At 40.3% G+C, this 25,346-nt stretch overlaps 1 protein-coding gene across 7 annotated transcripts in view; it reads left to right on the top strand.

Moving 5' to 3' along the window:
- Positions 1 to 25,346, top strand: part of RYR2 (ryanodine receptor 2) — a 756,727-nt gene that overhangs the window by 484,673 nt on the left and 246,708 nt on the right. For all 7 annotated transcript variants that reach the window (XM_032312097.1, XM_032312094.1, XM_032312091.1 and 4 more), the window contains 2 exons: positions 9,907 to 10,115; positions 12,284 to 12,458. In XM_032312097.1, the coding sequence (XP_032167988.1) occupies positions 9,907 to 10,115; positions 12,284 to 12,458 (384 nt within the window). The remainder of the gene's footprint in view (positions 1 to 9,906; positions 10,116 to 12,283; positions 12,459 to 25,346) is intronic.

Raw genomic sequence — 25,346 nt, 5'->3', positions numbered from 1 at the left:
ACCGTATTTTCCCTGGATACCGCATAAGATGTTGCCTTTATGATGTATAATTTTACAGTATTTACAACCATAATTTTGTCTTCTTCATACCCTTGTGCGGCAATGTATTGCTACCTTGCAGTTACCTACTTTTTTTTTCTCAAGGAAAAATTTATTTTTTTAAAGTTTAATTACTTATAATCTCTATAAGCAGATGAGGGATGAACTCATGACCCAACATCAAAAGCAACATGCTCTTCTTTTTATTTTTTAATTTTAATTTTAATTTTAATTTTTAACTTTCTTTTCAGCATAACAGTATTCATTGTTTTTGCAACATACCCAGTGCTCCATGCAATACATGCCTTCCATAATGCCCACCACCTGGTTCCCCCCAACCTCCCACCCCCCGCCCCTTCAAAACCCTCAGGTTGTTTTTCAGAGTCCATAGTCTCTCATGGTTCACCTCCCCTTCCAATTTCCCTCAACTCCTTTCTCCTCTCCATCTCCCCATGTCCTCCATGTTATTTGTTATGTTCCACAAATAAGTGAAACCATATGATAATTGACTGTCTCTGCTTGATTTATTTCACTCAGCATCATCTCTTCCAGTCCCGTCTATGTTGCTACAAAAGGTGGGTATTCATCCTTTCTGACTGAGGCATAATACTCCATAGTGTATATGGACCACATCTTCCTTATCCATTCGTCTGTTGAAGGGCATCTTGGTTCTTTCCACAGTTTGGTGACCGTGGCCATTGCTGCTATAAACATTGGGGTACAGATGGCCTGTCTTTTCACGACATCTGTATCTTTGGGGTAAACACCCAGTAGTGCAATTGCAGGGTTATAGGGAAGCTCTATTTTTAATTTCTTGAGGAATCTCCACACTGTTTTCCAAAGTGGCTGCACCAACTTGCATTCCCACCAACAGTGGAAGAGGGTTCCCCTTTCTCCACATCCTACTTTCTTGTTGCTTATGTGAATTTCAAGAAGGGAAGGAGTTCATATTTATAAAATCCTTGTTTGGGTTTCACGTTACTTCCATATTTCATGTCATCCTCCTTTCCATTTGCCTTTAATACATAGTTATGCCTAGTTCTGGAGATTAAAAATGAGTAAAACTGGTTTTGCCCACAGGTAGCTTTCAGGGGAGGCAAGGAAGAGAGACTCTAAATTGTCAACACCACTCTATGGTGTAAGCATTAATCGTCAAGTGTCACAGCACAGAGGGCTTAACTCAGCTTGCTGATGTTGGAGTGGTCTTCGTAGAAGTATGTTGGTTGTCTATTGCTGTGTAACAAATTCCCCCCCTAAAACTTAATGACTTAATGAACATTGTTATCTCAAAGTTGCCATGGTTTGGAACTTGAGAGTGGATTAGGTAGTTCTGGCTTGTGGTCTCTCTTGAGGTTGCTGTCAAGTTGCTCAGGGAATCAGTTATCTAAAGACGTCAGTGGGGCTAGAGGATTTGCTTCTAGGACAGCTCATTTGCATAATTGTTGGCCAAAGGATTCCGTTTCTGTCTGGCTCTTAGTAAGAGGCCCAAGCGCCTTGCCAGTAGACCACCTCAGAGAAATGCTTGAGTGCCTCCACACAGCTGACTTCCCCCAGTGTGAATAAGAGATAGTGTGAGGGGGAGGCATCAGTGCCCATTACAATTACTTCTGCCATATTCTGTTTGTTACATGTGAATCAGTAAAGCAGCTCACACTCAAGCCCACACATTTTGAAAGGCAATGTGACAAAATATTTGAAGACATGTTTTAAAACCACCTACTTTACCTACTTAAAAGTAGGTAAAGCTAGGGGAAAATATAGAAGGATGAATAGAAATCAACCAGGTTCCATGTATTCCAAGAGAATGACATGTCTAAACGCTTGGAGCCACAAGGGGGCATTGCATGTGGGGTTTCAGCTTGGTGTGGCTAAATGTAGAGTTTGAGAAGTGGCAGAAAGTGAAGTAGAGGAGGCAGAGATTGAAAAAAAGTATTAAGGTTTTTTTCTATTAAAAAAATTAATCTAGTGACTCTTGGGAGAATGGGTTGAAGGTGAACGTAAGTGGAAGTGAGGACAACAGTTTGGCAGTGATAAAAGAAGTGTAGATGAGGAGTGTTGAAGTTCTGAGCTTAGGCAATGTTGTGCACAGAGAGAACAGGCCAGAACCATTTGACCTGTAGAGGTAGAATTTGCAGAAGGACAGAGGGGTGTCAGGGATGGTATCTGGGCTGGTAGATGTCAAGTGCTTCCACATTCACAGGGAACACAGGAGTCAGAGCAGGTAGAGATGGATGTTGGGGAGATGCCAAGTTTGACTTTACACACGTTGAGTTGGGGCGCCGGAGTGACTCTGTCGTTTAGATATCCGAGTCTTGATTTCGGTTCAGATCATGATCTCAGAGTTGTGCTGTACATGGAGCCTGCTTGAGATTCTCCCTCTCCCTCTATCCTTCCCCCTCTTCTCTCTCTCTCTCTCTCTCTCTCTCTATCTCTCTCTCTTCCTCTCTTAAAAAAATAAAAGTAAAATAAACATGTTGAGTTTGAAATGCATGCGAGACACTAGACAGAGCTACCTACTACCCATAGGTAAGTATAAAGCTGAGACTGTCTGCTAGAGAGGAAGAAAGGGTTAAAGAGTTTGTTTATTTATTTTTTAAATGGGAGACATTTGGACATTTTTATATGCTAAGGGAAAGAACCAGCAGAAAGTAGGAGGTTGAAGATAAAGAAAAGGAGCTGGACAAAATGGAGCGTCTGGGAGGGTGGGGGGTGAATTCAGAGCATGGAGGAAGGGACTGGCCTAATATAATAGGGAGAACACTTGCTCCCCTAAGTTTGGTAAAAGAGGTAAGGATTGAAGGGAATGTAGAAACCCGTGTTCATGGAAAGTCAGGATGAAGCCCAGGGAATTCTTGCTACACGGGTCCTATTTTCTGTTGAAAGATAAAATGAGCTTATTTGCTAAGGGGGCAGCAGCGGGAGAGGGCTGGACTGTGTTGGAAGCCTTGAAGAGAACAATGAAGATTTGCCGAATGTAGAATTCTAGGTTGGCTTTTCTTCTTTTCCCTTCACTATACATGTCCTCCCTCTGCCTTCTGGCCCCCCGTGTTTTCTGATGAAACACTGGCTGTTACTCTTATAGAAGATCCTTGTATGGGATGTGTAGCTTCTGCCTTGGTCCTTTCAAGACTGTCTTTCAGTAATTTGATTACAATGTGTCTAGAGTTTGCCCTATTTGGATTTTGTTGAGCTTCGTGGAACTGTAAATGTATGTTAGTCATCAAATTTGTTTCTCTAAATATTCTTTCTGCCCTTTTCTTCTCCTGCTGAGATGTCCATTATATGTGTGTTGGCACTCTTGATTGTGTCCCATGGGCTTCTGAGGCTGTTTATTTTTTCATTCTTTTTTTTCCCAGTTTTTCATACTTGGTAATCTCAGTGGATCTATTCAGTTTCATTGATTCTGTCTTTTGCTAGCTTAAACCTACAGGTGAGCCCCTCTAGTAGACTCTTAGTTTCAGTTATTGTACCTTTCCAGAACTCCTATTTAGTTCTTTTCTATAATCTCAGTTTCTTTATTGATATTCTCTATTTGGGCGAGACATCATTCTCATACTTTCCTTTTGTTCTTTAGACATGATTTGTTTAATTCTTTGAACACATGTAAAGTAGCTAATGAAAAACCTTTGTTTAGTATCAGGGACAATTTCTGATTTCGTTTTTTCCCCTGTGGGATTCATACTTTGTCTCTTTGCAGGAGTTTCTTAACTAGTTTTGCACACCTTTTTCTTTTTTTCTTTTTTATGTGTGGCCCTGAGAGTCTGTGTTTCTTTAGCCTCATAGTCAACTAGGGATTGGGCAGAGACTTCCTTAAATGTCTGGCACTTGAAGTCTCCCAGTCTTTGTTAAGGGAGGGGCTTTGTGTGCCTGTTGGGAGAGGCCTCCAGCATATCACCAGGCACCTTCACTTACTGCAGATCCTTAAGGTATCCCAGTGGTGAGAACTTACGGACTTCTCAGGTCTTTCCTAAACACACACACACACACACACACACACACACACACTCCTGGACATGAATGTGGCATTCTGGATTCCAGGATTACACTGGAACTTTTCACAACCCACATGGACATGTCATTCGTCCGTTATTCTTTTTGAGTTTTTGGTCATCTTAATGTTTGCCTCACTGCTTAAGTAGCTGCAGTGTTGAAAAATTGCCTCTGATGATTGTCAGCAAATGCCCTTGGGGAAATGATTGTTTGCTCTGGGCAAACAAAGGTCAAATAAAGAGAAGCCTTGCAAATGGGATTTTCCAATAACTACCATTAAAGGAAGATATTGATAGTTATCTGTGAATGAGCTTTGGAGGAATTCTTCTTCTCATCTCAGCAGCTAGGTTGCTGATTTTCACTGTAATGGAGAGGCTGTTGGTTTTCAATGTGCCATGTAGCTAGAGAGAAGACGATAGCACCAAAGGAAGTTAAAACCCCAGTAAGCCTACTGTCCTTACAAATGTTCATCCACTTTAATCAAATAATGTCCCAGCTTGTTGCCAGACTTTGGCTAATTTCCAGAACTCTGAAAGTTGATTTTGATGTTTTTTTTTTTTTTTCCAGTGTTCTCGTTGGTTTTATAGAGAAAGCTTTTTGGAGGTCTTTACCCTGCTGATGACACTCAACAATAAAAACTAGAAATAGCTGTTTTGTGTGCTGTAACAGAGAACTAGTTGCGAACAGATAAAAAGATTGCAGAGAAACGTTAATGGTCTCATTTCTGTTGGAGACTGTGAGCTTGTCTAGTAGTGGTGCCAATCTGTCATGTGCCTACGCTTTCCAGCAAGCTCAGTAGAGCAAGTATAGATGTTGAAGAGAATGAAGAACCTGAAATCAGACAAAGGTTGGGGTTGACAGCAAATAAGGAGAAGAGAAATAGGGCAGAAGACATCAAAAGCTATCTAGATAAGGAAGGGAAACCTAGGAAGAAGTTAATGTGTTCCAGGAGTGAATGTGTTTGTGCAGGAAATGAGGAAACTAGGAGGGAAAAGTAGTGATCAGAGGATGGCATGGTTTCTGAAAGTTAGGAATTTAGAGAAAACCATTGGTTGTTGATTGGCAAGGTTGTCTCCCAGAGTTTTATGAGCAACAGGCTAGTGTAGTGTACTCCACAGTGAAGGCTGAGGTCCTGTTTCTTGTCCACCATGTTTTCCCATATATAGTAGAATGCCTTCCTCGTAGCAGCGATTTGACTTTCTTTATGGAAAATACATAAAAAATTATTTTCTAATTGAAGGAATCAATAAGGGGATAAAATGACATTTGAGTTAGGCATTGAAGGGATCAAAATGTCAACAAGTAGATAATAGATGAGGCAGAGTATTTCCACCAGAGGGAAAATATATATGATGTAATTAAGTGTAGAAGGCGTTGAGGGATGATTGGTAGTCTAGTTGGGATAAATTATGAGGTACAAGTTGGGAGAAAACACTGCTGGTTGAAGGTGACGGATTAGGACAAAATATGGAATATCTTGAAAGCCCAGCTAAGAAATGTGGATAAATTTGTGCAAGGAATTCTAGCCCCAGGAAGTTTTAAAGCAAAAGCTTGTTGTGTGATCACAGTTTCCAATAGCGATATAACTATGGCAACAGTGGGAAGGAACAGATTGGAGGGGGAGAATGCTTGGAGGTAGAGAGACCAGTTGGGAGCTTTAGAAAATTTGTGATTTTTCAGAACAAGGACGGTGAATGTGGAAATTAAAAGATAGATGTGAGAGATTATGGAATAAAGCAAAATATTTCTGGTGATCCCTGAGATAAGATTAAAAACATAACCGGCTGTGCTGTCCTTGCTGACATTAAAAAAGATGTTAAGGGCTTACAATTTTGATAACATTGCATTTAGCTCTGTGTACTTAAATCAGGGTAATAATTTATTTTCTATTTATCACTTGAATGCTTACATATTATACCTTGAATATGAACTTAATATGTGAAATGTACTATCTTTGGAGTAGTGTTCTAAATAACATTTTCAAACATTTGAAAAACTAAGTTATTCTTACTATACAGCTTTATCAAGGTTTGACTTGTTTGATTAGAAATAATACCAGGAAATTGAAAAGATGACTGGTTAGTATCAATAGTTTTAAAAATTATTATGTAAGCACACCTGAAGGATTTTGGATATTTTAAAATATTTTTAGATATGTATAAACTTTTTTATTTTATTATTTTATTTTATGAAATTTTATAAATTTTAAACATATCTAAAATTTTTGAAAAAGATTAGCCTGCTTTCCTTCATAGCTTAGTGTAAGTAACTTTCATTTTTTGATCTTGACCGCCCCCTAGTGGTAAGTATCTTTTAAAAGTAGGGTTTGGAGTACAGCGTGTATGGACACTTTAGGTCCCATTTGGTCCGTCATTGGTGTGTGCCCTCTTAGTGCCAGGATCCCTGGGGTCCTGGGAACACAGGATTTTATCAGGCTTTACTGTTTATCTAAGATGGTTTGTTAAAGGCACACTTCCTGAATTTCTTCTTTGAGTATCAGTATTCCTGATAAAATTCACCAGGAATACATCTGCTAATGGTTCATTTTTTTAAAATGTCAATTATTATTATGTTCTTTATAACAATATAAGAAAATAATCTAAACATACTTACAGGAGTTATAATCACCTACCAAATTTATATGAATATGTTTAAAATTAAGGAAAGCATAAGCGTGTTTGGGGGAGAGCTCAATGCCTTTGAGACTAACACTGCCCATTAGGTATATGCCTGTGCTCCTACATCCAGGCTCAGGAAAGCCTTTGTTCCTAGTTTCAGTTCACAGTACTTAAAGAGCCCTACTTTGTGTCCAGCAGATTGATGTTACAGGGTATGCAAAAGAAATTGTTACAGATCACCTGGGATCTTTGTGTGTATATGTGACTTCTGTAGATTCAGATTTCCATTTAATAATAATTAGTATTTTATCAGAAAATGGAATGCTAAACTGTTGCTTCTTGCAACCATGATTGTAAGCTTCTCTAAAGTAATGTAAAAAATAAAGACTTGGGAACCATGAATCCTACAGACATTTGGAGGAAGTCCATGGAGGTTACAAGTCCCTTGCATAATGGTGTCTATGAATAATATGTGTATTTCCAGTTCAGGTCGAGTCTTATCAATGAGAGTAAGAATAATGCGGCAGCTAAGGTCAGGAAAAAAAATACGAAGTCTAAGAAATTCCACATTGTTACCTGGGATTGACACACATTTTTCCATATGCTGGCCCTTATTTTCATTATCTGTATGTAGAGATAATTCATGGTAAATCTTATGACCAAGAGAAATTTGTAGTGGCTTTGAAGGAAGTCATCTGTTACGTTTTTATACCAAATTTGCCTTCCAACATATTTGATTTAAGCTCATATTAAAATTTGTTTGCTGTCCTTGAAAACACTATGCATGTGAGTGGAACAGAAAGAGGGAAAAAAGAACCTATTTTAGTTTTCTAAAGAACAAAATATTTTATCCTTAGAAAATTGGGAGTTTGATTTATTAGTGCATTCTAGAATATAATGTATGATTTTCATCTGTAAATGTTGACATAATTAAAATTATGGATAACTACACGAGAGCTTTTATCTTTCATTAAAAGTAACTTCCAAAAGTCCATGTGGATCATGGTTTAATATTCAATTCAGGGAAGGTTGCAACCATGACTTAAGGAAATAATGGATCAGCATGCCGTTACTTCAGGAAATATTACAATGGAAAATTTGACTTCAATTTTTTTACTACTGTAATATTTAGAATTGTCTTTTTTTTAATAAGTAGGCTTCACACCCAATGTGGGGCTCGAACTCATAACTTTGAGATCAAGCATCGTGTGCTCTACTGACAGCCAGCCAGGTGCCGCTAGACTATTTTCTTTTCTTTTTATTTTAGAACTTTTTAAAAAGATTTATTTATTTATTTATTTATTTATTTGACACAGAGGCAGAGAGGCAGGCAGAGAGAGAGGGGGAAGCAGGCTCCCCACTGAGCAGAGAGCCCAATGCCAGGCTTGATCCCAGGACCTTGAGATTATGACCTGAGCGGAAGGCAGAGGATTAACCCACTGAGCCATCCAGGAGCCCCTAGACTATTTTCTTAATAACCATAACTGCCTCTAAGTATCATAAAGTCTGATAATTTTTTTTTCCTCAAAAAGCAGTTTGCTCTCCTATCTCTCAAAAATCATTGTTACTAAGTAACAGACATGAGAGTTTTTCTGTCCTTCACCATAGAGATGTTTCTCATTCAGGCTCCTGTCCACCCCCAACTGCAATGTATTAGAAGCAAACTATTTTCTCTTCAGAGGATTTCGTACATGCAGCGTGCTCCATATACTATTATGAATGTCTGTTTTTAAACTATTAACGCATTTATTTTTCAGCAAGATGTTTGAGTGTACAGCATGATGTGTGCGTGTGTGTGTGTGTGTGTGCGCGCGCGCATGCAAGGTGGCATTGGGATTTGAGGCTGTTGCTGCTGGAGACACAGTTGCTTGGAGCAGACTTGGTTGGGGTGTGTATGGGTGTGCTACTGGGAGAGGAAGATGGGACAACAAAGTATTGCTTATTCAGAACCTTAACCCAGCTTGTGAAAGATTTATCAAAAGTTACAGTTCACCTGTATGTCCTGCAATCAAGAGAAACATCTTAGTCCTTTGTTTCTTCTCTCTGTCTCTCTCTTTTTTTTTTTTTTTTTTTGTCCTTTGTTTCTTAATGCCAGCCTGATCTTCAGTAGATGATCTGGCTATGTGTTTATTGGTGCCCTTGAAAGCTTATTGGAATTATTTTTATAGTTCTTGTTTGTTCATATCAAATCAGTGGTTAAGCAGATATTAAACTTCTATTATTTATAAGATCGTTCCCAGCTCTTAAAAGGAGAGCGCATGAGAACTAATATTTAACCAGGACCTGTTGACTCTGTGCCTGCTATTGGAGGCAGAGTGGAAAGGACACAGGCTGTTGCATTACGGAGCTTTAGAATTCTTCCTTTGTTCCTCCTGTGACTTTGGTCAATATCACTTAAATGTTCTCTTCTGTCTAACCCAGATCTGAGCTGAGCTGACGGTATATCCTTTGACCTATCAGCTCAGTGGGCCCTTGTCCTCATGCCCTGTGGTTTCCTAGGGGCTTATGTTCTCATGGCTGTCCTGGCACCAGGCCCCTTGGTCCGAGGTTTTGTGTTTCTGGCATTTCCAACCCATGTGCATCTTATTTTTATGAATATGTATATTCTCCCCCATGCTCCCAACTTAGCACCACACTAGTCCTTGATGTTGACTTGACCCTTTTCTTTTTCCCTCAAAACTTAAACACAACATTTGTGTGTGTAGCACATTATGGTGAAGATGTGAGACATTACCAGAGCTTTGCCCTTAGTCATCCTGTCTGGAGAATTCGTCAGTGGTTACCCTTCTCTGCTATTTATCTCTTTACCTGGTTGCTTTCTCTCTCCTCCTCACCTTCTAGCTGCTTCTTCCTTCTCCCTCACCCCCGAATGTCTCTTCATTTCTTGGGCAGAACAGTTCAGACCTCTTTCATGGGCTTCTTCCCATCCCTGCCCTCAAGTTCATCTCACATCCCCCTGCCAAACCACCAAGAGACTGGGAGGTTTCTCCTGCAGTTAGTTCCCTCTCCTCCCTTGCACTGTTCCTGAGGTTCGGCAACCCTTCTCTCCCCTGGAAGCCCTGTGCTTTCCCTTTCTCCAGGCTGGTTCCATGATTTGGTGTCTGATCAGGTGTATGAAAACACATCACAAAATGTGAGCCAGGGTAAGAAAGACCGGTTGCCATCATCCCTGGAGGTTCAGTTAAAGATGCCATGTGATGTCCTCCCTCCTCCTTCAGTTTCCCGCCCAGTGACCCCCAGGATCTCTTTCCCTTCACAGCTGCCAGAGCGGAGGTGTGTAGCGGCACCGGGGAGCGGTTCCGAATCTTCCGCGCCGAGAAGACCTACGCTGTCAAGGCAGGAAGGTGGTATTTTGAGTTCGAGGCAGTCACTGCCGGCGACATGAGGGTTGGCTGGAGCAGGCCAGGTTGTCAACCCGACCAAGAGCTTGGCTCCGACGAACGTGCCTTTGCTTTTGATGGCTTCAAGGTGAGCAGACTGTGCTGAGCCCCAGACGCCGAAGTTCGTAGGTTCCTGATTCTGTAGGCTGCGGTCTCCTGGGGCGGGTCCGCCTGTGGGCGCCTTCCTTACCCTTGCTCCTTTGGGGAGGACAGCAGAATTAGGACTTTCTGGAGCACCAACCTGGAAAAAAAAAAAGTCCTAGGGAAACTCTTGTCCTTGGGATCTCAAAACAGCCCCCCCACCCTTGTAGTGAAATTCAAGAAGTAAAACGTTGCTTCTCCATTGTTACCAAAAAAAAAAAAAAAAAAAATGAATCCTCTTTGCCTGTCCTAAGTGTTAAAAATGCATATGCTAACAAATTGCATACACTTTGACACAAGCAATTCCGTAGAAGGAATTTATCTTCAAGCAATGTTAAACGGTAGGTACACACATTTAATAGCCGTAAGAACACTTGAGACAGTGTTGTTTAAAATCACAAAAAGTTTTCATTTTCAGTATTAGTAATTTTTCTTAAGGTCTTAGGGTTTTCTTAAGGAAGCTGGTCAGGTGCTTGTTTTATTATGTACTTAGACATTATATAAATGTTTAAAAATTATTTTATATGTATAAAATATTTTAAAATACCTATATATGAATCTAGCTACAGTAGGATAATGATAGCCATTTTTGATTGATAAAATTATATTTTATTCCTCTATCTTATTTTTATTCTCTTATTTTCTTTGTGAATTTGCATTCCTTCTCATTATGGGAAAAGTTACTTTTAATTGAAAAAGGAAATTAGCATAAATAAGCAATCATAAGAGATTTGACATTTATACATATCTCATGTACTGAGGTATGCATGTGTGGGGAAGCATTTCTAGGCTAGAAGTTAATATTGTGTCTTCTAGAATAACTGACCTACTTTGTTTTTGAAATACCACATTTCCTGAGCCTGTTTTTCACTTCATATGGAAAATTTAACATCTTTTGATACGTAATTCACTGGAATAGATTTTTTAAAAGTATAGTGTATTGTGCTTGGGAATAATTATATCATTGCTTTGCATTGATGACTCTACCCCCTTACATATCAAGTCATGGTGGAGGCGATTCTTAAGAGGAAAAATGAGCAGATATATTTGACAAAATAATACAACTAATTGTGTACCCATAAATCAGTGGATTACATTTAGAGATTCAAAAGTCACATTATCAAAACTATGTTCGAGATTTCTAATACGAGATTTCACTTATGTGTATAAGACGTTGGCGTGTATATTTAATTTTTGACTCATTATTTAGGTAAATATCTTTTAGGTTTGATTTGAAGCTTTTTTGGTTTTGATATATACTGAAATGCCTCAAGATTTCTATTCTGTTAATCTATCAGTGCCATTCATTCCAAGGAATGGAATTTTGTTTCAAAATAGATGAAAATTAGAATGTCATTTTCATTAATAAGTTCTCAGCTTCCTTCTCTATTCACAGTTCTTTGTATTTTGGGAAATAGAGAAAAACAACCCATATCCTGGGATGCATTTATTTTAGTGTGACAAATTAATTTCTAAAAACTTAAGAGTTTTTTTTTAATAAAGTAAAAAAAATAATTTTTTACTTTATGAAAGTAAAATTTTACTTTATTTTACTTTCATAAAGTAAATAATTTTTAATAAACTAAAATAAGTTCATTTTTTAATAGAAAGTATGTTGGGTTAGGTTTTTTTTTTTTTTAAAGATTTTATTTATTTATTTGACAGACGGAGATCACAAGTAGGCAGAGAAACAGGCAGAGAGAGAGGAGGAAGAAGGCTCCCTGCTGAGGAGAGAGCCCGATGCTGATGCTGGGCTCGATCCCGGACGCTGGGATCATGATCTGAGCTGAAGGCAGAGGCTTTAACCCACTGAGCCACCCAGGCGCCCCTTGGGTTAGATTTTTAAAGTAATTGTTTCTCGAAATAATGAAATAGCGTTTTGGTCTTCCCTCAAAATTCAGTAATATCTGATATTAGTGTGGGGGATTCAGAATTGCTGGGCACCTCCACTCCAGCTAGGGCATCAGGCCACACTGGTGGGTGCAGTAGAACTCCGTCCTTCCTCCTGCTGCATTCGTAGAAGGCGCTGCAGTGAATCATGCCCGCAGTGGGGGTTTGGTGGCTGGGTCCTGTTCTCCTGGCTTTTCCCGTGACAGGTGACTCTTCTGTCCCTAGGCCCAGCGGTGGCACCAGGGTAATGAGCACTATGGGCGCTCTTGGCAAGCCGGCGATGTTGTGGGATGTATGGTGGACATGACAGAGCACACCATGATGTTCACACTGAATGGCGAAATCCTTCTGGATGATTCGGGCTCAGAACTGGCGTTCAAGGACTTTGATGTTGGCGATGGTAAGTGACCTGCATTTGGCGTTGCTTTTAGGTTCGCAGCGTGAAGGGAGCGAGCATTTGCTCTCCTGCTTCATAACCAGCCATCTTTGAGGGTGAGTGGCAGACGAGTTGCCGCTGTAAATTGCAAGGTTGCCATATGGCTTATTTGATCAGACACCCTTGAAATTGCTTTAGCAGAAACGCTACCTCCACTACTTAGCTAGGATTTCAATAAGGTAGAAATGGCTTTTATGCATGTGAATAAGAAAATAAATGCCAGGCACAAGGACAGTTTTCCACAAACGTGAAATTTTCCCTTAGAACTTCTGTGTATAATCAGTGGCTGATGGCTCGTTTCTGTTCATTCATTTCACAGAAACGTAATGAGAACCTATCACGGGTCAGGCCCTCTGCCGGATGCTGAGATGACAGAGATTAATAAGACATTGTCCTATTTTTGTGTAGATTACAGTATACCAGGGGAAGTCATCACTGGAGTGCTTTCTGTTGAGTAGAGAAGCTCTAAATTGATGAACGTTCTGTGGAAACACAGTGCAGGGCTCTGAGATGACCTTGAGCAGGGCTGTAAAGGGAAGGTGAAGCCCTTTGTGAAACAAATGAAGAATGGAAGAGGTTTGATTCATTGGAGTTACACTTCCAGGAAGGTGGCCACTGGCCTCTTGGGATTATTTGAATTCACATTAGTTGAAATGAAAGAATGCTAAAATTGAGTTTCCTAGAGACACTCATTCCTTTTCAAGTACTCAGTGCCCACCTGTGGCTAGTGGTACCCCCTCCCCTAGCATGTAGCACCAATGGTGAACACTTAGAGCATCACAGAAAGTTGTATTCGATGGTGTTACTCTAGAGCATGTAATTAAGACAGTACAAAAATACAATACCAAAAAATGAACAAAACATATAAGTGTCTCATTTTAAAATGAACACTTTTTTTTTTTTTTCAAAATCGCTTTGGTGGATGGTTTTTGGGTGGCTCAGTTGGTTAAACAACCGACTGTTGATTTCGGTCGGCTCAGGTCATGGTCTCCCGGTCCATTGAGTCCCAGGAGCCCTGAATCTGTGTCCTCCATGTTGATCTCTTGCTTAGCAGGGAGTCTGCTCCTCCCTCTGCCCCTTCTCACTGCTCATGCTCACTATCTCTCAAATGGATGAATAAAATATCAAAAGTCACTGATCCTCAAAACGTTAGTTCCCTCATTATTTGCGTTAAGTTCTATATTCATTCATTAGTAAGCTTGTAAGCAGGTATGACCATCGTTTCTCAAATATAGATTTGCAAAAATGGTAGGAGTTCTACATTTTCTTTAAAAGATTGTATTTATTTGAGAGGGTGGAGAGGCAGTGGGAGAAGCAGCAGCAGACTCCCCACTAAGCAGGGAACTCTATGTGGGGTTCAGTCCCAGCACCCCAAGATCATGACCTGAGCCGAAGGTATCCACTTAACCAACTGAGCCACCCAGGTGCCTCAGAATTCTGTAGTTGTGTAACTTAATTTCTATTTTGCACACCAGTGTATCTCTGGTGGAACTGTCACTCTACCAACCCATTACCCATCTCCCTTTCTGTGTGATTGTCTTTATGAGTGTTAATATATCAGGGGGAAGGTGGGAGAGGGGCTTTTTTCTGTGTTTTCTGTCTTTATTGTTAGATATGACCTGAGCTTTTAATTTTTTTAATCAGTTGTTTAGAAATTATTGTATGCTTTGCCTTCCTTTGTTGGAAGGAAGTGCCTGTGTGAGCTCTGTTTGCTTAACTTGTGCCACATAGATTCAGAGAATGGTGTTAGAATTCTAAACAACGTGGAATGCCCGACCATACTATTTAAGCACATAACAAATGTTCATGCTCTTGGCGCTGTTGCAAAGACCAGTCAGTCACCATTGTGGAGGTGAAATAGACTGAGCTCGTCTGGCTGGTATAGTCTTATAAACGTTTATAACTTTACACTTCACAGAATTTTTTTAAAATTTAAAAAATGACTCTCATAGTTGGTATCACTATGAGAGAGTTCATATAGCATTCTCATGCGTTGTTTGAAAATTTTATGGTGAATATTGTTGGACTTTGGTTTGAGGTGTTGGAGGGGTATATTGGTCTCCAAGGCAGGTTATTATTTTCACGTAGCCGTGATCCTTCGCAATTAACTTCATAGAGGCCCCTCGTAATTCTAAATTTTCTTCCATAAAATGGAATTTATCCACACCTATGATTTGAAAATGCTTTTTGGAGTGGAATTTTCCATTTACCTGTCAATTAACTTCACAGAGCTTACTGAAAAATAAGAAATTCGATGGGCCTGCTCTGTGTAACAGGAGGCCCTGAGATGGGCTCCTTAATTTACCCATCACCCTTCAGCGACAGTCCTCGAGACAAATGGGGCTCAAAAGAGCAAGTATGAAAGGCCACAGGGATATGCTGCTCTTGCCAGAGTACCACAAGGGCCATCCTTGGAGCCAGTCTGCTCAGAGGGATCACGAAGAGGAACTTGAGTATGGTCAGCCTCAAACATGCCACTTCCTCAGGAGTCACTGAGATGTGTGTGTGGTTCTCCCAGTCCATATGCAGTTAACTAATCAGGAGTCATTTCTGTCACAAACCATGTTGCCTATAGTGGCTGACATTCATATTGTTACCCACAGAGTTCTAGTAGCCAGCCAAGCTAGGACACCTGTCCCTTAGCAAGAGCCTGAAAGGAGTTCTGATTGAATCTAGTCTATCTTAGTAAAGCCAGAGATGGTTATCTCTAATCCAATTTGGGACTAAAGCTTTTTTTCTTTTTTAAGTAATCATTTTCATATGAAACATTTCTTGATATACTTCCTCAAGAGCTCCATGGAGGTGATTCTTACCATGTTAGGTGGGGGACAAGAACAGGGCTAGTAGAGATTGGAGATATATATATATATATATATATATGTAACAGGAGGCCCTGAGATGGGCTCCTTAATTTACCCTTAATTTATACCATGCTGAGATATATATATATGTATTTCCATTGATCTTACCACATAGTTCTTTTGATTGCTTTAATAACCAGTGTTAATATGTCTGAGTTCACTGTCTCTGTAGAGATAAGGAGGAATTAACACAAGCCAAATCAAGCATGGCACAGATATAAAGACATGTAAGAAGAATTTAAATATAGAACACTTACAAAATCTTTTAGTACTTTAGCAATTACAGTACATTCCTGTGTTAGGAAGTGTGGTGTTGTAGGAAAAAAAAGAAAGAAAGAAAGGAAGAAAAAGAAAAAAAAATTCTGTCGTAAATTCTTTTTCAAACTTGTGATACGATAAGAAATGAAATTGGAAGTGATGATGAGAACTGGAATAAAGGGAACAACAAATCTATCATTATTTGCAGATAATGTAATTATTTGCAGAGAAAACTGAAGAATCTATAGCTTTTACCAGGAATAATTGAAGCATTTAGCAAGTTAGCATTTCTATGCTAGATGCAAATCTGAAACTAGATTAAAGAGAAGATAGCATTCACAGTAACATCAGGAATTTTCGAATTTTCAGTAACTAGTTATCACTCTAACAGAAGGTGAACAAAGTATTTACAGAGAAAATCATTAAACTTTATTGATAGATAACTTTGTTAAGAAATTTATCATACATGGTCAGCCAATCTTTGACAAAGATACCAAGACAATGTAATGGGAAATGGATTGTCTGTTCAATAACTAGTGTTGGAAAAATTGGATATTGACACATTTAAAAAAAAAAAAGCAATTGGACCTTTTACCCAATTTTGGACCATATACGATATTTTTTGACTATATACAAAAATCAACTCAAAATAGACTAAAGACTTAACCATAAGAACCGAAAGTGAAATTACAAGAGCAAACATAGGGGAATAGCTATTTGGCAGTGCCCTTAGCCATGTTTTTTTTTTTTGGATATGACACCAAAAGCAGTCAAGAAAAGGAAAAATGGGGCGCCTGGGTGGCTCAGTGGGTTAAGCCGCTGCCTTCGGCTCAGGTCATGATCTCAGGGTCCTGGGATCGAGTCCCGCATCGGGCTCTCTGCTCAACAGGGAGCCTGCTTCCTCCTCTCTCTCCCTGCCTGCCTCTCTGCCTACTTGTGATCTCTCTCTGTCAAATAAATAAATAAATAATCTTAAAAAAAAAAATTAAATTAAATTAAAAAAAGAAAGAAAAGGAAAAATGGATACGTAGAATTATATCAAATTAAAAACCTTTTACACAAGAAAGGATGCCATCAACACAATGAAGAGGCATCCTGTGGAGTAGGAAAAAATATTTACAAACCATATATCTGATAAAGGATAATTTTCAAAATATATAAGGAGCTCTTGTAACTCATTGGCAAAAACAACCAGAAACTGCCTATTTAAAAAATGGACAAAGGAACCAAGTAGGTTTTTCTTCAGAGAAGACATACAAGTGGCCAACAGTTGTACAGAAAGGTGCTCAACATCACTAATTACCAGGAAGATGCAATTCAGTACCATAATGAGATATCCCTTCACAGCTGTCAGAATGGCTGTGATCAAAAACCTCCAAAAACCTAAAGATAGGAAATGTTGGTGAGGGTGTGGAGACAAGGAAACCTTCATGCACTGTTCATGGGAAGTCAACTGGTATCTGCAGGATTATTCACAACAGCCAAGGTAAGGAAACAGCTGAAGTGTCTGCGGACAGATAAATGAATAAAGAGAATATGAAATTTATGTGCAACAGAATACTATTACCTTAGAAAAGAAGTAAATTCTGCAACTGTGACAACATGGATAGCTGGAGGACGTTAGACTAAGTGAAATAACCCAGATACAGAAGGACGAGTACTAAGTACTACATGATACACTTAGAAATGATGAATCTAAAACAGTCAGACTCGGAAGTAGAGAGAGAATGGTAGCGGCCAGGGGCCAAGGGATAGAGAAGTGTTAATCAAATGGTACAAACCTTCATTGATACAAGATGAGTAAGTCCTAGAGAGTTCCTGTCTTTAGTTAACTATAGGCCTGAATTACATGCCTCAAATTTTGCAAAGAAGATAAATGTTAAGTGTTCTTGTCTTACACACCCCCCCACACACATTATGGATGATGATGATGATGATAAAAATAAGAGGGCAGGGGTAAGCTTTTGGAGATAACTGATATGTTTATGGTGTAGATGATTTTGTGGTATATACTTATCTCCAAAGTCATCAAGTTGTGTACATTAAGTATGTACAACCTTTTCTATGTCAATCACACCTTAATAAAATGGTTCAAAAAAGAGATTTATTACTCAATAAATGAGAGCTATATTATGTTCAGGAGGAAGACAATAGCCTTAAGGTATTAGTTCTTCCAAAATTGATGTATAGATCCCATCCAAACATCATACTTTGTCTTTAAAGTCCCAAGAAGTTTCTCATGGGGCTTGGTATAATGTTTCCAAAATGTTTATAGAAGAGTAAAAGACTAAAAATCTCAAGATTACTTATGATAGAGCAGAGCAGGGATAGGGTATATGTTGTACTGTATTGATTTTGAAAGATAAAATAGATAAGGGTTTTTTTAAGGATAGGTTTATTGTAGAGAGAGCACATGTGTGTACATGCATGGGGATGGAGGGGCAGAGGAAAAGAGAGAGAGAGAGAATCTTGAGCAGACTCCATGCTGAACATGGCACCGGATGCCGGGCTCGATCTCACTACCCTGAGATGCTGACCTGAGCTAAACCAAGAGTCGGATGGTTCACTGACGGAGCCACCCAGGCACCCCAGTGAGGATTTATTTTGAAGCTGTCAGCATTAAGACATGTAGTATTCGTGCAGGGATAGGCAAAGGAATCTGTAAGATGAATTAGAGAGGGTAGAAGAACCCATCAGCCCACGTGTGGACCCTTGTAATATGGTGGGTGGCATTGCCAGGGTGCTGGAGAAAGGGAGACTGGGATCTGAACGAATCGGATCATTTCCTTACACTGTATATGTAACAGCCAGCTCCAAATGGACTGAGAGCTTCAATGTCAAAAATAAAACGTTGCAATTCTTGGTAGGAAATATAGGTAAATCTTTAAATTTAGACAATGGGGTAGGAAACCTTTATCTTAGAGTAGAACAAGCAAATATAAAACAAAAGCCTGGTGACTATAATAGACTGGTAAATCCATCTATACAAACTTAAGAACTTCTGTTTAAGGAACCAAAGAAACCTTAAAGGGAATGGAAAAACAATTTATTAGTGGGGTCAGAGAACTCAAATACAATGTAAACAACTGAAAAAAAAATGTTAGTGTCAAGAAAAGCATAAAGAACTGAAATCACTAAGAAAAAGGATGAAAAGTCATCAGTAGATATCTCATCGAAAAATCCAGATGGGCAATAAATATATTTTTTAAAGATTTTATTCATTCATTTGACACAGAGGGATAGAGAATGAGAGAGGAAACCTAAGCAGAGGGAGTAGGAGAGGGTAAAGCAGTAAAGCAGGCTTCCTGCTGAGCAGAGAGCCTGATGTGGGGCTCAGTCCCAGAATCCTGGGATCATGACCCGAGCCGAAGGCAGACGCTTACTGACTGAGCCACCCAGGCACCCTGGCAATAAGCATTTGAGGAAATACTTGTTATTATTAATGATCAGGGAAGTGTAAACCATAATTAGATGCTATTTTAGATACATTCTGTTGGCAAAATTTTTTTAGATATTGGGCAATATTGAGTATTGGCTTTCCTTAGGACCACTTTCCATGGTTCTTAGGGGTACATATGGTGCTCTCACTTAAAAAAACAAAAACAGGGTTCGGCAGTATCTCTGAAATTTGAATATTTACATACACATGGCCCAAAAAGTCTGTTCCAGTTCCCCAGTGACCTTTATATATCTCTACAGCAGGAGACATGAGCAAGAACGTTGATAGGAACACTACTCACAGTAGCCAAAGCCAGGAAGTCATCGAATCAGTAACAGTTGCTGGAGGATGGATGAGTAAGGTGGGAAGCTGCAGTGACAGGTAGAGTAGGAATATGTCAAGGAAAGAAGTAAGTCCTGAGAGGTAACTAGGGCAGGCGAAGACAGTGCCCCAAAGAGAGGTCCCTGTCCACTTCCTAAACCCTGCCAGTAGATTACCTTCTGTGTGGCAAAGGGATTTAGCAGATGTGATTAAGATAACTCTCTTGGATTTGTAAGGCTCTCCTGGATTTTCTGGTTGGTTCCACTGTAATCACAGAGGTCCTTTCAAGAGGGTGGCAGGAGTGAGCAAGGACACAGGAGAGGGGAGTGATACGAAGATACTGGTTCTGAAGGAGTCAAGGAGTCAGGGAGGATAGGAAGCCTCTTGAAAGGGCAGGGAGCAGATTCTTCCCAGAGTCCAGAGTCCCTAGAAGGAACACAAGCCCCAGGGACACTTTGTAGCCCAGTAAAATCCATTTTGGACCTCTAGCCTTCAGAAATACAAGAAATACAAAATACAATAAATTGGTTTTGTCTTAAGCCACTAAATTTGTGGTGTATTTTATTACAAAAGCAATAGGAAATGAGTGCAAGAATCATAGAGGATGCTACCATTTTTGTAAAAGTTACACACAATCAAAACCTTAAAAGTATGTTTTTAAAAGTACAGATAAAGAAAATAAGAGAGTGCTGATCTTAGGATTTGGGGTTATGGTTTCTTCGGGGGAGGAGGCAGGGAGATGGGAAAATCAACATAATGTGGTTAGATGTAGGCTATCGTTAAGGCTCTTCGTTTTCCTTCGGGTGGTGGGTTAGCAGATGCTTATTACAGGATCTAAAAAGTTCCAACTAAAGAATGAAGTAAAATCAGGTCATGACAAGCGTGTCGGGAACAACAGTTTATAATTAATCCACTTTCCACTTCTGTGCACTTGAGATTCTTAAAGAAGAAATAGGATGCATGAGCATGTCTATAGAGCTTTGGGGAATAATCTAGTAGAGAGGGAGAAATTGATGGTAAAAGTCTGAGAGACGATGTTCACTGAAATTCCTGAGAAGGTGAAGAGGGTGTGATCTCCAGCACAGATAATGAAGAATTTTTCCTTTTACAGCAGAGAGAATAAGGGTCTGGGTATAAGGAAGGGTAATGGCCTGTGTTTTACGAGCACAGTGCCTCATGTTTGCAGGCAAGCCCTCCGACGTGAACGACTCACATTTCCCACAGTCCCAAGTTCCTTTTCTTTGCTTTTCTCCCTCTTCGTCGTCTCCCTAATATTTGGTCGCCATGTGTCCCACCTGTCACCTCAGTGCCTCATGTTGCTTCCTCCTCTGGAACCCTGTCCCTGGGGAGAGGTCTCCCATCCATGTCCCACCATGGGTCTCCAAAAGAGGATACTTTTCAAAAGAGTTTCTGAACAGGAATTCTAAGGATGCGTCTCCTCTGTGGGGGAGGTTTGTCTCATTGGAAATCTCTTCCCCCATTCTACAATTTTGGTGAGGGAGTGGGAATGAGATGTTCCCCCCTGCCCTCCATTCTTAGGGTCAGACTGAGGCCACCTCCGGGTGAGAAGAGCCCTTCATCAAATGTCCAAAACTGCTCCAGGTCTCAGGGAGAAATAACCTTTTCCTTGGTGAGCTTTTGGGTTGGCTCTTGTTTTTGGTACCATCAGAATGGCAGAATCTCAAAGCCCGAGATTTGGTTTATTAGCTTAGAAAAAAGAAGCCAGGAAGACTAGCCAGTGGCTTTTTCTCTCTGTCTCTGGAGAAACTGAAGGAAATCTTGTGGTTCAAGCATGATGTAACCCAGTTCCCCAATTTAACAACAGAATCTTGGTCCCAAGTACCAGCTCATGGCAAACTGTACTTTTTATTAACCCTGTGCCTTCTTTGCTTCCTTATGAGGATAACTTATTACTTAAAAGCACACTCAAAGGACACATTTCCATAGGTCAAAAACTAATTATCACTAATTTCAACTGGAATAAATGGATGCATCCCCAAGCCTCCCAATTAAACCTCATTATACTAAAGGAATACCAAGCCCCCCTAAAATTACATGAGTAGTAAACATGGTAGTTATACCCTAATTTAAAACGCATTCCCTCCTTTCTTTGTTCTTTTGTTTGCTTGTTGACCAGCTCTACTGAGTCACTTCCTTAACTGTCACCTACTATACATTTCAGATTCCCTCACAAAATATAAAGTATAAATGTCAGAAAAGCAAAACAAAAGAGCAACAATAAAGCAAAAAAGGAAACAAAGAATCAGTGGTGAAATGTGCAAATGGTATGACATTTCCTAACATGCTGATGGTGCACAGAATTTTCTCGAATACATAGCTCATGTCCCACACTTACTTGAAAAAGAACCTATGTACTATGAGCCAGTTTTTGCTACAGTAAAGACGAATGCATGTCTTATTTCTGCTGGGGCTTGCCACCTCCTGAAGCATATGAGAAATCAGCCAGGCTTACTTTAAAAAAAAAAAGAAGAAGAAATGCCTTGTGGGAATATTGAATGAAATTCTTCTTAGAGTTCAGATTCTTTAAATCCAGGGGTCTCTCGGGGCTCAGCAAGCAAGCATGGCTTCCGAGAAGATGTGTTTGCTGGGGAATATGACATTCTGTATTCAACCACATTCAAACCCACCTGTTATGGCCTGAATTGTGCACCCCACCCAGATCCGTATGTTGGAGCCCTGACCCCCTAAAGTGACTGTATTTGGGCCTTTAAAGAAATCATTCAGGTTAGATGAGTTCATAAGGAACAGGCCCTCATTGGGGATGACTGGTCCTCGCAAGAAGACGAAGAGACACCAAAGGTTCCCGTGCACAGAGGAAAGGCCACGGGAAGGCAGCCATCCCCCAGCCACAGAAAGAGGCTGCCGGAGACACCAAACCTGTGGACACCCTGATCTTGGACTTTCTGTCTCTGGAAACATGAGAACAAATTTCTGTTTCCTCACCCACCCAGTCTGGGGTGTTTTTTACATGGCGGCCCTAGGAAACTGAAACACCTCCTCCTCCGCACGTGTTCCCTGCTAGCCTAGTAGTGCTCTTGATCTATATGTGTGGTGCCTTCTGTTACCAGCGGTTTGTAGAGCTAATCATACCCTTGATTTAAAGCAAGGAAGAGACTCATTTAAAATCTCACCATATGGTGAGAGAATAGTTATTTCCTCTGGAGATCACCTGCCTTTGACGAAGTCGGCTGTAGGTACTTATCTTGGGCGGTGTTAATGCCTCATCACACTGGAGCTTTTTCAACCTCATTGGCTCTTCTGTAAGTAAAGATCAGCTCAGGGCCCTCAGGTTCTGCATCTGTAAAGATTATAATCAAATCCAGAACTGATGCTTGTGACGCTCTGTCTGCCACCTGGAAGAACAGCTAGCGAAACTGAGTACCCCAGGGCTCAGACGGCACGGCATTCCTTTCCACGGAGCGAAACAGAAGAATACTGTTGTAATGAAAATAAGTGCATAGCTTCAGGCTGAAAAGCCCTCTAAGGAAAAAGAGAGGGAAGCATAACTTTCCATTACTGGTTTTGTCCTGCTACCTTTAAAAAAAGAAAGAAGGAGGGGCGCCTGGGTGGCTCAGTGGGTTAAGCCTCTGCCTTTGGTTCAGGTCATGGTCCCAGGGTCCTGGGATGGAGCCCCGCATCGGGCTCTCTGCTCAGCGGGGGGCCTGCTTCCTCCTCTCTCTGCGCCTGCCTCTCTGCCTACTTGTGATCTGTCTGTCAAATAAATAAAAATAAAATCTTAAAAAAAGAAAGAAGGAAACCAGAGCATGGAACCCTCAGACCAACATATTCTTTTTATGCTCAGTTGAAATATTGCAACAGTTTAACCACTTCTGGGTGAAGATTGAGATGGTTTTCGACACGATGTGAATTTAAGAGTAGTAGAAGGAGGGCACCGTCCCAGATCGCTGCCCTCCAGCTCCCCCATAACATCTGTCCTGTCACTCTGCAAAACCCACCATTGTTACAGACCTCAGGGGCAGGTCTGTATTCCACCTGGGACAGTAACTTACTAAGGATGTTCCTAATTAAAAATGAGCACTTGCTGGGAGAAGAAGTCAAGAGCATGAGTCACTCCAGTGGAGCCATCCAAGCAGCCCCAAATTGTGTTGGGACACTGGGTATTTTGAGTAACGATACAGACAGTTATTTACAAAATGGTAGACTAACTCTAGAGTCTGAAAATGTTGGGAACTGGCAGAATCCATTTCATGGTTTTGTCTAGAATCAAAAAAGATATGTTCTAGAAATTCTTTGGGCTTTTCCAAGTATACAGCTCTTAAATGCACAGGAATTTAACGAATGAGGGAAACTTTTATTTTTGTTGTTTAGAGTTGAATTTCAGATTATCTAGTTTCTGTCTTTTGAGTTTACCTGTATATTTTCTACACATGTTTTTCTGGGGAAATTCACTGTGAAATGATTGACGAGTTCAGTGAAAACTGAACTCTGCTTAGCTTAACCTGACCAGTTAATTGACATTTACATTGTGTATATTTATGAAAAGAGGACATTTAGTAGTATTCAGGATCAAAAATAAAATTGTCTACTGATCTTGATTATCTGAAGTGAACCTAGAGGAAGAAAGTATATGGAGATGTCCCTCTTTGGGCCAAAGTTGGTATTACAAAGTCTTTGCACTAAAGATGTGCTTGCAACACAGTAAATCCCCGAAGGCCTTACCCAGTGTATTTGCAAAGTTGTTTTCTAAGCCAAAGTGGAATAGAAGCAGCAGATTTCATGTCTGAAGTCCTGGTTCTAGACCCAGTTGTGAAAATAATTCTTCCTGTCTGGCTATTTCCCAATTCTGAAAACAATTCTTCCTGCATGGATTTGGGCAAATAGCCTCTCTGTTTTCATTTCCTGAAAATAAAAAGCTCTAACTGGAAACGATGCCCGTTTATGCCCCTTCCAGTTCTAAAGATCCCAGAAATCTAAGGCAAGTTGGTCTTATTTCTGTTTTACCCTCCTTCTTGCATTTTTTTTTAAGATTTTATTTATTTATTTGACAGACAGAGATCACAAGTAGGCAGAGAGGCAGGCAGAGAGAGAGGAGGAAGCAGGCTCCCTGCTGAGCAGAGAGCCTGATGCAGGGCTGGATCCTAGGATCTGAGCTGAAGGCAGAGGCTTTAACCCACTGAGCCACCTAGGCGCCCCTCCCTCTTGCATTCTTTTTTTTTTTTTTTCAGTCTTCCTTTTTTTTTTTAATCATTTTTTAAATTTATTTTCAGCACAACAGTATTCATTGTTTTTGTACCATACCCAGTGCTCCATGCAATCTGTGCCCTCTCTAATACCCACCACCTGGTTCCCCCAACCTCCCACCCCCCCAAAGCCTCGCTTCCCATTTAACCAACTGTAGCACCTGAAACAAATGATTTAACTTATTTGTCTCCTTATCTTGAAAAATGAGGTTAATAATTTATAACAAATGGGAAAGTGCTTATATATTATCTGGCACATACTACGTGTTGTTCTTCCTTTGGATCAAATAATTCAGATGTACCCTTTAGTCTAATATTGGCCATTTTACTGCTTCTGGCCATTTGGCTTGGGTTATAAATGTGGATCCGTATCTGTAGTTCAGAAGTTTCGAAGTCTGAAACTATGTGTTCCTACAATAAGCTGGTATGCTTGGGATCTGCTTTATCTTCTTTCCTTTTAGCCCCCGCCACAGATTTCACGCCCGCATCACACCCCCACATCCTGTGACTGCCAATTCCTTCGCTGGACTTGCACGCTTGTCACACACCCCTCTGCTCTGGAGCAGGGAGGCTTTTATCCACAGAGAAAGTTAAAATTGGCTGAAGCCATCTGTCTTTTGTTGGAGGAAGCAGTTTAACCATACGTTGTAGCTACTGTTTTAACAGATTTACAAATGGCTAGGGTGGGTCTGGCTCAGCCCCAAGAAGCCAACGGGACTCGTGTGGACTAAATTTAAGATCCACCGCCAGG

Source organism: Mustela erminea, chromosome 14 (genome assembly GCF_009829155.1).
Source record: "Mustela erminea isolate mMusErm1 chromosome 14, mMusErm1.Pri, whole genome shotgun sequence".
NCBI lineage: Eukaryota > Metazoa > Chordata > Mammalia > Carnivora > Mustelidae > Mustela > Mustela erminea.
This window is presented reverse-complemented; position numbering and strand designations above follow the sequence as displayed.